General features: G+C 41.6%; 1 protein-coding gene across 2 annotated transcripts in view; it reads right to left on the bottom strand.

The window, feature by feature from the left end:
• Positions 1 to 4,366: 4,366 nt before the first annotated feature.
• Positions 4,367 to 12,628, bottom strand: part of AP1G1 (adaptor related protein complex 1 subunit gamma 1) — a 44,930-nt gene continuing 36,668 nt past the window's right edge. The window contains exons 18-23 of one of the 2 annotated variants that reach the window (XM_062586113.1): positions 10,678 to 10,819; positions 10,112 to 10,238; positions 9,534 to 9,635; positions 9,124 to 9,284; positions 8,100 to 8,198; positions 4,367 to 5,593 (exon numbers count right to left, since the gene is read on the bottom strand). In XM_062586113.1, the coding sequence (XP_062442097.1) occupies positions 5,492 to 5,593; positions 8,100 to 8,198; positions 9,124 to 9,284; positions 9,534 to 9,635; positions 10,112 to 10,238; positions 10,678 to 10,819 (733 nt within the window). In that variant the 3' untranslated portion in view covers positions 4,367 to 5,491. Of the gene's footprint in view, positions 5,594 to 8,099; positions 8,239 to 9,123; positions 9,285 to 9,533; positions 9,636 to 10,111; positions 10,239 to 10,677; positions 10,820 to 12,628 lie in introns of those variants that run through there. The other variant, XM_062586114.1, reaches the window with a different exon arrangement.

The following is a 12,628-nucleotide window of genomic DNA, read 5'->3' as shown; positions in this document are numbered from 1 at the left end:
GACTGTCTGTCACACGACTGCGGTTGCTTACCCATCGTTCAGTCACACATCCAAGCAGAGGAGGCCTTAGACAAGCAATAGCACAACGAGCATTCCTGCCTCCCAAGGCTGAAGCTGCATAGCAGAGCATCTGAAGGTCTTCTTCCTGCAATTGCTGTCCATCACATTAGCACCATGCAGTCTTAACTATTACATGCTAGTAATTCTCATCACTATGCAGTTTTACCAGATTGAAAAGAAGGCTTCAAGATGTGTACTGTTCATTCCTGCACAAGATCAAATATGTTAAAAACAAGGTAACAAAAGCTTATTGCATTCTCCATAACCACTAGTGTTTCAAAACTTGAACACAAACAAGTCAAGCCACTCTCATGGCACATCTGCTCACAAGAGAGCATCTGGGCTCAATCTGAAGTCAGTAGCACAATTCTTTCCCGATACATTGGCTTCTGGTCTTATTTCAAAGCTAACTCCAGATGTGCCTTCCAAATTATTTATCACTATTGGCACTATTACTGTGCAAACACTCTCTTAACACATTCCCTTTAAGAGGTTCCCACCATCCTCCTGGGCAGTCCTAAGAATCAGGATTGCAGATGTGTCCATTACGTACACTCTGAAAGTGCACAGAGTTGTCCACACAGTATTTTCAAGGCTAAGGCTAGGCCCCAAGAGGTAACTACATCAGCATTGTCATGATGGAAGGAATCACAAGGAAACAGTTCCCAATGGTCTGTCCCACTCCAGAACCAGGACCTGTGATGACTGACTTTTTGATGCCAGGCATATCAGTTTTAGATATCATATATATCTGAATGCTGAGGTGAGTACTCCTGGCTACTGACTAAAAAATGCAATTGACAGGCAACTCATCCCATCACTGCAGTGAAGTGCAGTCCTAAGCAATTTTTATTAACTCATGTCATTAGCCAAGGCAGTTTCAGAAAAGGCCATCTAGTTCTTAACACCTCCATTCTACATAAATAAGCCAAAAAAACTTGAAAAAAAAATCAATTCAAATTTTCACCGAGTTTTCCCTACAGAAAGGCAGAATTATAATGGATTTTAGCTACAGTATTATAGCGATAGTTCTGTAACTACTTTGCCTCAAGAGAATTTCCCTGAAGAAAGCGTGCATGGCAATATAGAAGCTACCACATTTTACACAGGGAAGTGCAATTATGTGCTGGAGCACACGAGAAGATTAATGTTACTGCAACTGGAAAACATAGGGAAGAACTCATAGCAGGCAATTACCGCAGTCCTTGTCCTAGAGCCACGCAGAGTACGAAGACAGGCTTTTTAATCAGTAAGGGAATCAACTCCAGGGAGAGGCTGCAGACACAGGACTAAGTTTTTCTTACATTCAAATCTCAACACATCTTTCTAGCACTTGGGCATGCAATGCCACCTTTAGTTGACAAGCTCTCTTTCAGGAGGCTATTTCACATTACCTGTTTAAGGGTTTCATTATTATCAGCATTCATTTTGCTCTTTAAGCGTCCCAGAAAAAAAATGAAAATTCTGCACTATCCCTCTTGCTTATTATTTCTCATTGTCTGACTTTGTTATGGCCAACTGTAAGAACCAATAAGGCCCATCCCACTGCACTTGCAAAAAGCAACAAGGCACAGTTTTAAATCATTGAATATTGACTCATTTTATTATTAGTCACTTTGTAATTTGTTTCAACCAAAAGACAATACACACAAGTCTAATGCATCCCATGTAAATGTTTACATCCATTATGCTCCTCACTGTCCTAAGACGTAGCATTTATTTAAATTTTTCACATCTCAAAAATATGTCTGCAGAAGTTATAATACCACCAGGCTCCCTGCTCAAATGGCATTTTTATTTATTTTTTAAATATAATGTGAAGGAGGTGGGATGGGGATCCATGTAAAATGTAAATTACAAGATTAGGAAAGAAAAAGGACTATACAGGAATAGAGTGAAAGTTCACAAAGGGAAGCAGTCCAATAGCTTCTTCCCTCACAGCCCCAAAGTAGAAAATGAACACATAGAAAGCGCACCAGCAGGTTTAAAAAAAGCCATTTTAGCTGCTCCATCTTGCAGCCAGTACCAGCCCTGGGGTGGGACTGAAGCACCTTTCCCAGCTGTTTCAGCATCTTCTGAGTTAAATATCCATGGTCCTGTACAGATGGCAGCCCCCTCACTGCTATTGCTTCAAAAAGTTGTTCAAGGCCATATTTTGTCCCTTTAAAAGCTGGACAAAGTCAAATCTTAGGACCTTGTCATGTCTCCTCCCCCTTCAGGTCCAATGTGGCCACTAATCTTTTTGCCATCTCTTTGCTCAAAAGACAATACATTCACTTGAAAAAAAACATTCAACCTCTCCCAGCTCCAAAGTCTGTAATGCAGATACTAATAAGATTAGCATGAAGTCTGTATCTTGCTCCCTATATATCCCCCTTACATTAAAGCAAGGAGCACGTTGAGCAGATTGATAAGACTCTTGCATTCCTCTGGTGGAATAAAGACTCAACACACACTGTCCTCAGAGTGCTTTACGAGGTGAACAAGTGAGTACTCTCCAGTGACAAAAAAAAAGAAAAAAAAAAAAAGTAGCAGCACAGAGGTTAAAAGACATACCAAGAGTCAAGGAACAAGCAAAGGGAACTAGTATTGAAGAGGGGGAACATGTGAAACCTGGCCTTCATTTTGGGACAATGTTAGCATCCTATCCCCTTAGTAAGGGGAAAGGAAAGAACTTCAGGGACAACTTGAATGTTCAGCTGCTACAAGGAAGTACTTCAAAACCAAAGGATGGCTTCAAGCAGAATATTCTTCAGGTACATGCACCATCTCTTTTAGTCTGATTCAGATATACAACAGGCAGAACATCAGAACATCCTCAGAACACACACTTGTGAGCAAAGGTGGTTGTAGTAGCCAAGAACAGAGGAGGAACTTATCTGTAACAAGCTTACCAGACCAACTACAAAATCCACCCGTTCTAGAGTATGGAAAACAAGTTCAACAAGAGGCACCAGATATTCTGTTCCCACCTACGCTGCAACAAACTGGCCAGGAGAGAGACCATTTACTAATGTTTTCCTCATCTAATTCTGCAGCAGTGCTGCTCTTGACAAAAAGGAAGAGAGATTGAGCTGTGCCAGCCTTCAGTACAAGTGACCACATGCAGATCTCCGAGGAGAACGAGGGGTTTTCAGGAACTAAGGCACAGACTTTCCATTAGCTTGATATCATGTCTGGGACACCCTCAAAGCTCATTTGTCTAGATTCCACATGCTCAATCTCTGATGCTAGAGAGTTCGAGCTGGTGGGGTGGTGAGTAATCACAACTGCAGTTGAACTAACAAGAGTGGATGCTCAGCACCCAAGAATGGACTGTGATTGGGTCATTTTGTACACAATTGCCTGTTTCATTGTGCATCTAGCTGAAGCAGAGCACCAAATTGCTAACAGTCAAACCAAAATCCTGCCACAACCCAGAACCAGTTCTGTTCTAAGGCAATCATGTTTTTCTTGTTAGATTTTATAGTCCCTTGCTGATGCCAGTTCAATTGAATAATATACCTCTTCTCTAATTCAAAGGCTCTAACTGGTTTCTCAGTAAGGCAGCAAAAATGTCCTCCAGGAAAAACTCATTCCACCACACAAACACTGAAGTCAGTGATGCAACTAGTTCAGTGTCATATTGCTTAATGCAATTAAAACTAAAGCAACTTGAAAAACTAAAATGGCCTCCTGCTCGATTTAAGGGCAGAATAGGTCCTCTAATTCTCCCTAAATACACTGTGCACCATTCCTGCAGTATTTCTGGCAAGGACTGGAGCCAAATGTTAGTACTTTTGTAGCCACATAAAGGCCAGGGCCTAAGCTTGCTGTCACACCACTGAATGATAATCATCTGGAAAGCCCTGTAATAGAAAGATGATGTACCATCAATTTCTTTTGAGAAAGCATTGGGTTTGGAAACTGGAGTACCTTCAGCTTACCAGCACACTCATAGATGAAAATCCAAGATATGCTCTTCCCTCTTCCTCCCTGAAGGGTGCTAAACACCTGAACAGTCCTCTCACACTGTGCCTATGTCCTATACATTATCTCCATGAGAATTCATGGAACATCGCTACTTGAACAACAGTTCATACTAGGAAGCATGACTCAACATGGCTGTTTGCTATGCTTGAAGAGTACCGGACCTCACATCTTTGGTCCCACATACTCAAACAACTGGCCTTTACTGAAGGGGAGGCGGGAATCAGTAAATCAGTTCAGTTCCTTTCAGTCTGAGGATGAACCTGAACTAACATAGATTTATCTGAAAGGGGAGCAAACTATAAGGATCAATTAAGTAACAAAATGGGAAAAGGACTCTTTAAACCGCATGGTCTTTATTTCAGTGCCAATGTTACAGATACAACACAAATGTCCCAGTCAGAACAAACTCAAATGGAATCCAGGGATCTACAACAGGCTCTGGAAATTAAATTTGGGAGGAGGTCTGGAATAACTGGGAAAAGTGACTTTGCAGCATAGTCTCTGATGAGTCTCCCAGCAGGCAACAGGGCCCTTGCTCAGAGTGATCTACAAAATTGAGCACGTCCTTTTTACCCACAAACCAAAGTCAACAGGTTAAAGGCTTTGAAAATGTCTGTGGTAGTAAACCAGCTGCTCCTTGGATCTCTACATCTTTCACACATCACACTCCCTGGGGCAGCTACAGAAGACAGACTGTAAATCTGCACAGCTGCAGCCAATGATAGAATGCAAAGGAAATTCAAGTGTCAGGGCTTCTCTTTCAAGTACAGCACCAAAGCAATTTGATCAACTATCACCAGGTACCTCTTTTCTCACACTGTCCCAGGTTTGCAGATGAACTCCCAAGGCCTGATTGCTCTTGGTACGTATCGCATAACTAAGAGGTGTACGTGTATATAGTAATGCACAGATTAGGCCACAAGAAGCCTCCAACCCCTTCAGACAAAGGGGATACAGGAAGAAAGAGGCAGGGCTCCCTAACATTCTCTAAGTCCCCAATCTGAGCCCCAGATGAAAGTGCCTGAAGATAACCCAGCTAGTAATGAATGAAAATGCACCTTGCCCTCCCCAGGGGAAAAGGGACAGCAGAAAGAAGGGGCAGCTGTTCACTTGCTGCAGAGAGAAGAAAATTTCCCTGCAAGAAATTCCAGACTTCTCTTCCAACCAAGCTGTGTTTCTTTGGGGGGAGAAGGGAATGTTGCTTCTGGCTGTGAATGCATGTGTGAGGGAGTGCAGAGTAGCCTCCACAAGCAGCCAGCCTCATCAGCAGAGGAGAGGAGAGTAGTCTTAACAGATATGCTTCAAAGTCAGCAATCACTTCAGGAAAATTCCTCCTCATCAGCAGGTCTCATCTGTTCCCCATGCCCATGGTGCAGTTTGGGAGATTTTCAGGGATCACAACCTTCTTCCCAGAGTTCCTTTGATTGGGTAGGGTGAGAATAAGAATGGTGCCAGAGCCTCACTGCCAAGACTGAGGGGGAAAGTTGTTGACTTCTGCTAGATCCTGCATTGCTGAGCCCTTGTGATTATATGTCAACTTAATCCGCATACGTAGTTGTTGCTACAAGAAAAAAGAAAAAAAAAATCAGGTCTTCATTAAAGATTAATGAATCCTTCCCTGCAAGTCCATCCCCACTCCCGGAAGAGCAAAACATGAATTTTCCTCACCACAAGAGCTTGCTGGAAAGATGCCCCAGGATGAGCTACGGCACTGTAGGTAAGTGCTTAATTTGGTAGAACGTTGCTTGCTCACTGTAGTTCTCTGATAAGGTATGAGCTTGCTAAGAAAACCTATAGCACAGCTTCTACTCACATTTCTCTGCACCGGTCCTGCTCTCTTAAGCACTACAGGCCTTAAATACAATAGTAACTGCCTTCAAATCCCAGCTAACGATGAAAAAAAACAGGAGACTGATCTGGACTCTGCTGCTCTGCACTTTGGCTCAAAGGGAGAGTGGTCATTTCCCATGCTAGCTGTTCATCACTCAGTGAAGCAGAAGTGGCCTGGGAACTTCAAGAACTGCATAGCTCTATAGCACTGGAGGAAATAGCCTAAGATAGACTGGAAACAGAGACTCTTAAAAGTATTTCCTCCTGGTGTGAGTAAATAACGGAACAGCTCAGAGACTGTTTTATATTCCCTCAGCCAGTTGTTATCCAGACACTAGGTGCCCCTTAATAATAATCAGAGCACAGTATGCTCCAGCCAGGTTCTCTGTTCTCCTTCCTTTCGAAAAGCCTTGTTTGCAGAAACACTAGAAAACAGCAAAAAGCTCGCTACTTCTATCTCTTCTCCCCATACCAGGCAAAACTTAGAGGGAAATATCCAAAAACAGCAGATGGAGGAAGGGAGGACAGACTGCCCCATCCAGCTTCAGCCTAAAGAAACTGTCCTTTATTATTAGTAGACTGATATTAAGCAGTTTCAGTTTTTATCAGATTGTGCTGTTTTGGGAAGCTGGTGATTCTACTGTACAAATGCTACCTTGCTCATCCACACTGAAAAGAGTTCAAAGCTAAGACCTGCCAGTGTTTCAACTTGATCACCACAGTTCTTATCTTTATCATCACCTTCAAGACAGAATGACACAGTCCACGCCATTCCAGGTGAACAGGCCTTTTTCAACTATGACAAGATAAAAAAGAAAAAAGCTACCTCCTAAACAGTAAAGCTGTTCTGAAGTTCCCTCCCTCAATATTCCAAGTAACTATGCTATCTATTGGACAATGTTCTTGCAAAGCTGTATGTTCAGGGAGTAGCAATCTAAAAGACAGTGGGAGATGCACAAATGCCTGATATAGAAGAACTATATGAACAGCGGTCAAGAGCACAGGGCAGTGAAATACTATTTTGCACTTCAGCATTCCAAAGTGTTCACAGGAGTTCTGGTATTCCAACAAGGAAGCATCCAGCTATCTGAGTACATTTTGGCTTGTGGGTCCATCTGAGATGGACATATTGCAACTCCTGGCACCTTATAGGAACACTCCTAAAACCTCACAAGTTCAGAAAATAACTTTAAAGTTGTCTTTAAAAAGTGCCCTCCAGTACCACAGAGTTTCACCCACAAAGAAATTCAGATATGTACAATACAAAAGAGAACAATTATCCCTTGAATCTTATTATGTATGGGCAGTGGAGAACACACTGCATGGAGATAAGGGGAAGGGCATAGGAATTATAAAAGCTACGCAGTAGAAAACAGTCACCTCAATGAAATCTTTCACTGAGATCAGAGAATTTTTCTAATTTGCATATCAATCTATCAGTAATACTTAACATATCCAGAGCAGCATGTAAATGTTAATCTGTGAAAAACTTAAGAAGGTAGGAAGATCTTAAGGCTGTTCCAAAGAGGAGGAAACAGTGGTCTCTATTTTATCTTCCTTCTGATGCCTTCTCCATACTTGCAAAACCTCTTTTAAGAGGGACATGTGGGTCATGCCCTCAAGTCTGTTTTCTCCTAGTCCTGGATACCTATCTCTGAAGATTGTACATAAAACAAATATAAATAAATATATAAAACAAATGGAATTTCTATTAAGTTACAATTAAAGATTCTTCCTCTAAGGAGTTTAAAGATACTCTCACCACATATTAGACACAAACAACAACTTGAGAATACAATCAATTTTGCTAAGATTATGGGTCAAGCAATTGTTGGGCAACAAAGACTAAGAAATATTCCTGCAGCTAGCAAGAAAGAACCTTAAATACATTTATCTGTTCCTTCTAAACTTAATTTACACAACACTACAAAAATAAAGTTCAGCTCCTTTGGAAGGGATGTCTAAAAATTTAACAACCATGCTAATGCAGAAGCACTCTAGAAATTCCAGACGACAGTGAAGCATTGAAGCTTTTTTAACAGTATGACCAAATGAAAGACGAAAGGTGCAAGGAGTCCTTCTTCGTAACTTCTTCCAGACCCCAACCAAAATGACTGTCATTAAAACACGTCATTCCCTACTATCAGTCCCTATTCCCCAGAGATGCATCCATAACCAATCACAATTAAATGCTCAATTTCCAGACAATAGTCGTAATTGTTCTCAGAATTACTCACCTTTTGCGGGTTCAGGACTTTAATAACCTGTGTGATGGTCCCCGAGTTAAATGCAGGGATGACACTGCTGCTGGGAGACAGGAGCTGCAGTTGGAATGTCTGAAGAAAGGACAAAGGCTTTTCAGAAACAGTTTGATGCCTAATCAAATAAGAATATAAATTAAATGATTTCTCTGCATCAAGAGAAGGCAAAGAAAATTAATGGCTGTACATATATTGCCAGGAGCAAGAAGTCAAATAATCACTGCTTCAATTCCCTATCCAGGAAAAAAAAAAAAAAAAAAAATCACCAGCCCACAAACATGCTGTATGAGTAAGATCCACATGGCACAAATAATAGGGGTCAAGAGCTTACTGTTGTGTGCCAAAGTCAGTAGTTATGCACTGTTTGAAGTACCACACCCAGAGAAACAGCGAAGGCTGCTCAGGACACCTGTAACTTCCAGAGGCCCATTTTCCCCTCTAATTACTTCCTGTGGCTTGTACGAAACCTAGATGTATTAAAGTTAGGCCGTTATTAATTCCCAGAAGTGAATATATTTTTCCAAACTTAAAGAACCTTCTAATCTTACCCTGCTTAAAGGTTTGCTCTACTACAAACTAGGCATTAGCCATCTCTTTGCGCAAGGAGAGGCAAGGACAATCCATTAACTAAAGGAGGATAGTTGCTAGTCATCATTTGGAAACTCTTCATTTCTCCTTTTATAAGCAGCTAATAACTTCAAAATATTTTTTCACGTATTAGTATCTGTAAAAATCATGACATGTTTCTTAAGACTAAGGGAGAGATTGGTGTCTTGGTCTTCCTTTTGACCTAACTTTCTCCTGGGTGTTGTTTAGCGACCTTTTTAGTATGTAGTGAATTAAAGCAAAAACTTGTCCAAGCAAAACAAGCTCAAACTCACAGAACTAGGCTTCTATTACCTTGTTTACCATGCTGTTTGTTTTTATCTATAGAAAAGTAGAGAGCAGTATTTGCACCTGGACTACAACCCATTACTACAGTTGCCCTAAGCGGCTCTACCTTTGGTACTGCAGCTTGGAAAACAAAATCTGTCATATCCAGCTCTGTGCTGTTGGAGGCCTGTATTGTGATTACAGTGACGCTGGGGTTGGTGTTTGACCTCTCAAAGGTGAAGTCAATCTTCAGCCCATTCTTGCTGTATGCAGTAATCGAGGGTATTCCTGTAAAAAACATAAGAGCAGTTGATCTATAGAATCTGGAGATCACTCATAGCATCAGGGAGCTCATTCACCTTACCCCAGACCTGAACTCTTCTGAAGATGAACCACTCTCCCCTCCACCATACCTGTATTATCCTTCCACACTTCCCTCCCAAACACTCCCAGACCCTCACTTTCTGTTATCAGTCCATCTTTCCTCCTAAAGTCAGGTGCCATTGCATATTAGGCTTACGATTTACATGGCCATACCTGCAGCAATATCATTGAAGAGAGGTTGTGATGAAAGCCCATCAAGCAGGAATGGAGGTTGTGATATCTGGGGTGCGGGGGTAGGGGCAGAGACAGGAGAACCTAACAAGGAAATGTTGAAGAAATATAAAATTTAGGTATCAGAAGACAAAGGTTAATTACTCCTTCTCAAAGATCAACTGCAGCATATCATGTTTCCATACAGGAAGTTCTAAAAGTATCATCTATGGTGTCATTCTCCCCTTCTGCTTTCACCAGCAGGGACTGGCTCCTCTTGACCTAGCAGACATCCAAACAAAATGAACTTCTCTCACCTCCTGATCCTCTCTGGAAAGGCTGACAGCCTTCCAGGCTGGAGTGTGAAAATGCCCAAGTCTCACCATCTAATCAGAGAGAGTCAACCTGTAACTTCATTCACTAACTCTCACCTGTATGCTGATATGGGCTCTGGTAAGAATAAGAATGGTGACTTGATAGAGAGTAACATTTGCTAGCTACCTCTCCTATCTTTGGCAATCAGACTGACATCTCACCCCAAAAGAGAGGATCTAGACTTTCAAGAAATACAGCCTGCTCACCTGTTAGGTTGAGGTCTCCCAGGAGGTCAAGAAGCTCTCCACCAGCAGAAGCTGGCTTGCTTGTAGGTGCCGTGGGGATTACAGGTGTTATATCATTTCCCCCCAACAAGTCCAACAAATCATTTGCCTAATGAAAGAGTGGACAAAATAGTTACATATTCAATTTCTTATTGCTTTCCTTGCAAATATAATGTATTCCACTTGCTCTCAGCTTAAAGACTAATAAAGCTGCTGGCCAGTCTTATGCCCCATTAAAGATCTAGTTTCCATGCTCTCAGTACCACAATGACAATAAAGGATAGAGTTGGTGGACACTGAGATAGGTCAGGCTTTTACATGGCTTTATCCCATCCTGCTCTCATGTTCCTCACCACAAACCCATCCTCATGTGTTTTCTTAATATTAGAACCATCAGGGCAGAGATATGATGCAGTCATCACCAGGCCGTAACTAGCTAAGAAGCAGGGAGGGAGAAGGAGATGGTCTCAGGTTACTGCTGAAAAGGTAGTGGTAAGTACAGTGGTCTGATAAACAGTGAAAATTTATTCTAGACCAGTTTCCATTACCTGGCTAGTAGGCTGCAATCCAGTAGGTGGAGGTTTGGTTTCCAGCACTGCTGGCTCCGCCTCTCCATTGGTCTGTACAATCTCAGTAGGGCCATTTGTGGTGGCCTTCTCCATTACTGGCATTCTCTCAAGCAGGGCTGGCCTGAAAGAAGCTGACATAGTTACACTGTGCCATCTTCCTGGATCCCAATCCAAGTACTCAAACATTCAGGAGCTGATGTACACAAGACAATCTGCCTTCTCCTTTTAGCTCTAATACAAGTGAATTATAAGACTGCATGACTCAGCTTAAGCTGGTCAGAGACAATCCCTGACTTCTGCATCAGTGTAAACACATCAGCTGAGAGCCAGGACAAGCCTTCACATAGTTTCCACTGTGGGGCTAGGATAACAAGCTCAGAACTTGAGGATTAAAGAACTAAGCAGTGGTGAATAACTGCAGGCACAGGATACTTGATGGCTCTGTTCTGCACACAGTTGAGTCAGAATGTAGGCTGACTGATTTCTTTTTGCAGAAGATTAACCAATTAGAACAAAAGACAAAGCTGGAAAAGCAAAACATCATGCTCTCATTTAACCAAATTCCAGTTTCCAAAGAGATGAAGTTTAGTCCTTCAGAGTATCCTCCTGAAAGGATACAGAGACTGAAGGAGAAGAGGCCTAGCATCCAAAATACTGACACCAAAACAGAGAACAAGAAAAAGTCCATGTATGAAGAACCAGTCTGCAATATAGAAAAACCCATTTCTCTTGTGGATCAAGACACAGAATGCTGCACGTAATACGGGGAAGTCATGCTGTCTACATATCTTTTGGGCTGAAAGTGTTGCAGTGTCAATAAATCCAACAGCAGACTGCATTTTCAACCATGAGCAAAGTCTTAATGAGCAGAAATTGTTAAACACCAACACTTTCAATTGGGAAAAAAAAAAGAAAAAAAAAAAGAAAACCCTACACTGATGTTCTCCTGTAAAACTGAATGAAGTTCACACACTTTTTTCTAAAGTGCAAAGCTTTCCAAAACTATGAATGGATATACCGCCATTTGATCAGAAGCCAGCTGATCGCTAGACACTGATGTCTACCATGGTTAAGTAAGATCAAAAGCCTCTCATGCTAGATTTTTTTGTAACTCATTCACAAGCCCTTATGTGAAGCTCTAGGCAACTCACATGCCCTAGCTCATTCATATGACTCTTCCAAGGGAAGAATTACAATAGCTGCATGGATCCTAAAGGGAATAGGAATGAGAGAAAAATCATAGTCCTGTTGTGTCCTACACAGTAGTAGTGAATAAGATGGCAGGTATGGAAAAAAGCAACTGTGAAAAACCTTTGAAACAAGGTTTGTAAGCCCCTAAGAACACAGGCAGTATTTAGTCCAGTGACACTCATTTTCCCTCTGTCGTCTGATGTAGACTCTAAAATGGTTGTTCCTCCACCTAAGCCACTACTCCACCATATTTAAACAAACATAGCAGTTCTGGCTCTTCCAGATCGGGAACATCCCCCCTCCCTCCCAAGATACTCACACTCAAACAACCTATTTTTAAAATAGCGTTTAAGAATGTAACTTTATGGAAAGATTTCAAGAGTAGATGAAGTTAATTGCCAGAGGCCTCCTCCAATTTAATGTCCATCGTGGAACAGAGGCAATGCTTCTTTGTATCAACAGTAAACTACTGTACACAGCAGAGGAATGACTATTCTGAGAAGAACCAGAGTTCAAAATCTACTTTGCTGCAATAACTAAAGCCTTCTCATACAGAAACAACCACTGAAGTAAAACAATGAAGATGGGACCTCTATATTATAAGGTGCAAGGAGGCTAACATGCTCATAGATTGTAAAACATGTACACTGAGTGGTGCAAAGAACTGGTATGCCTCTGCATGCAGAGCTTGAAATTTTAACAGCTACTACATGAAGATACATTAAATTAAAAAGATATT

This window comes from Rhea pennata, chromosome 13 (assembly GCF_028389875.1).
Source record: "Rhea pennata isolate bPtePen1 chromosome 13, bPtePen1.pri, whole genome shotgun sequence".
NCBI lineage: Eukaryota > Metazoa > Chordata > Aves > Rheiformes > Rheidae > Rhea > Rhea pennata.
The sequence above is the reverse complement of the archived record's forward strand: the minus strand, read 5'-3'. Positions and strand labels throughout refer to the sequence as shown.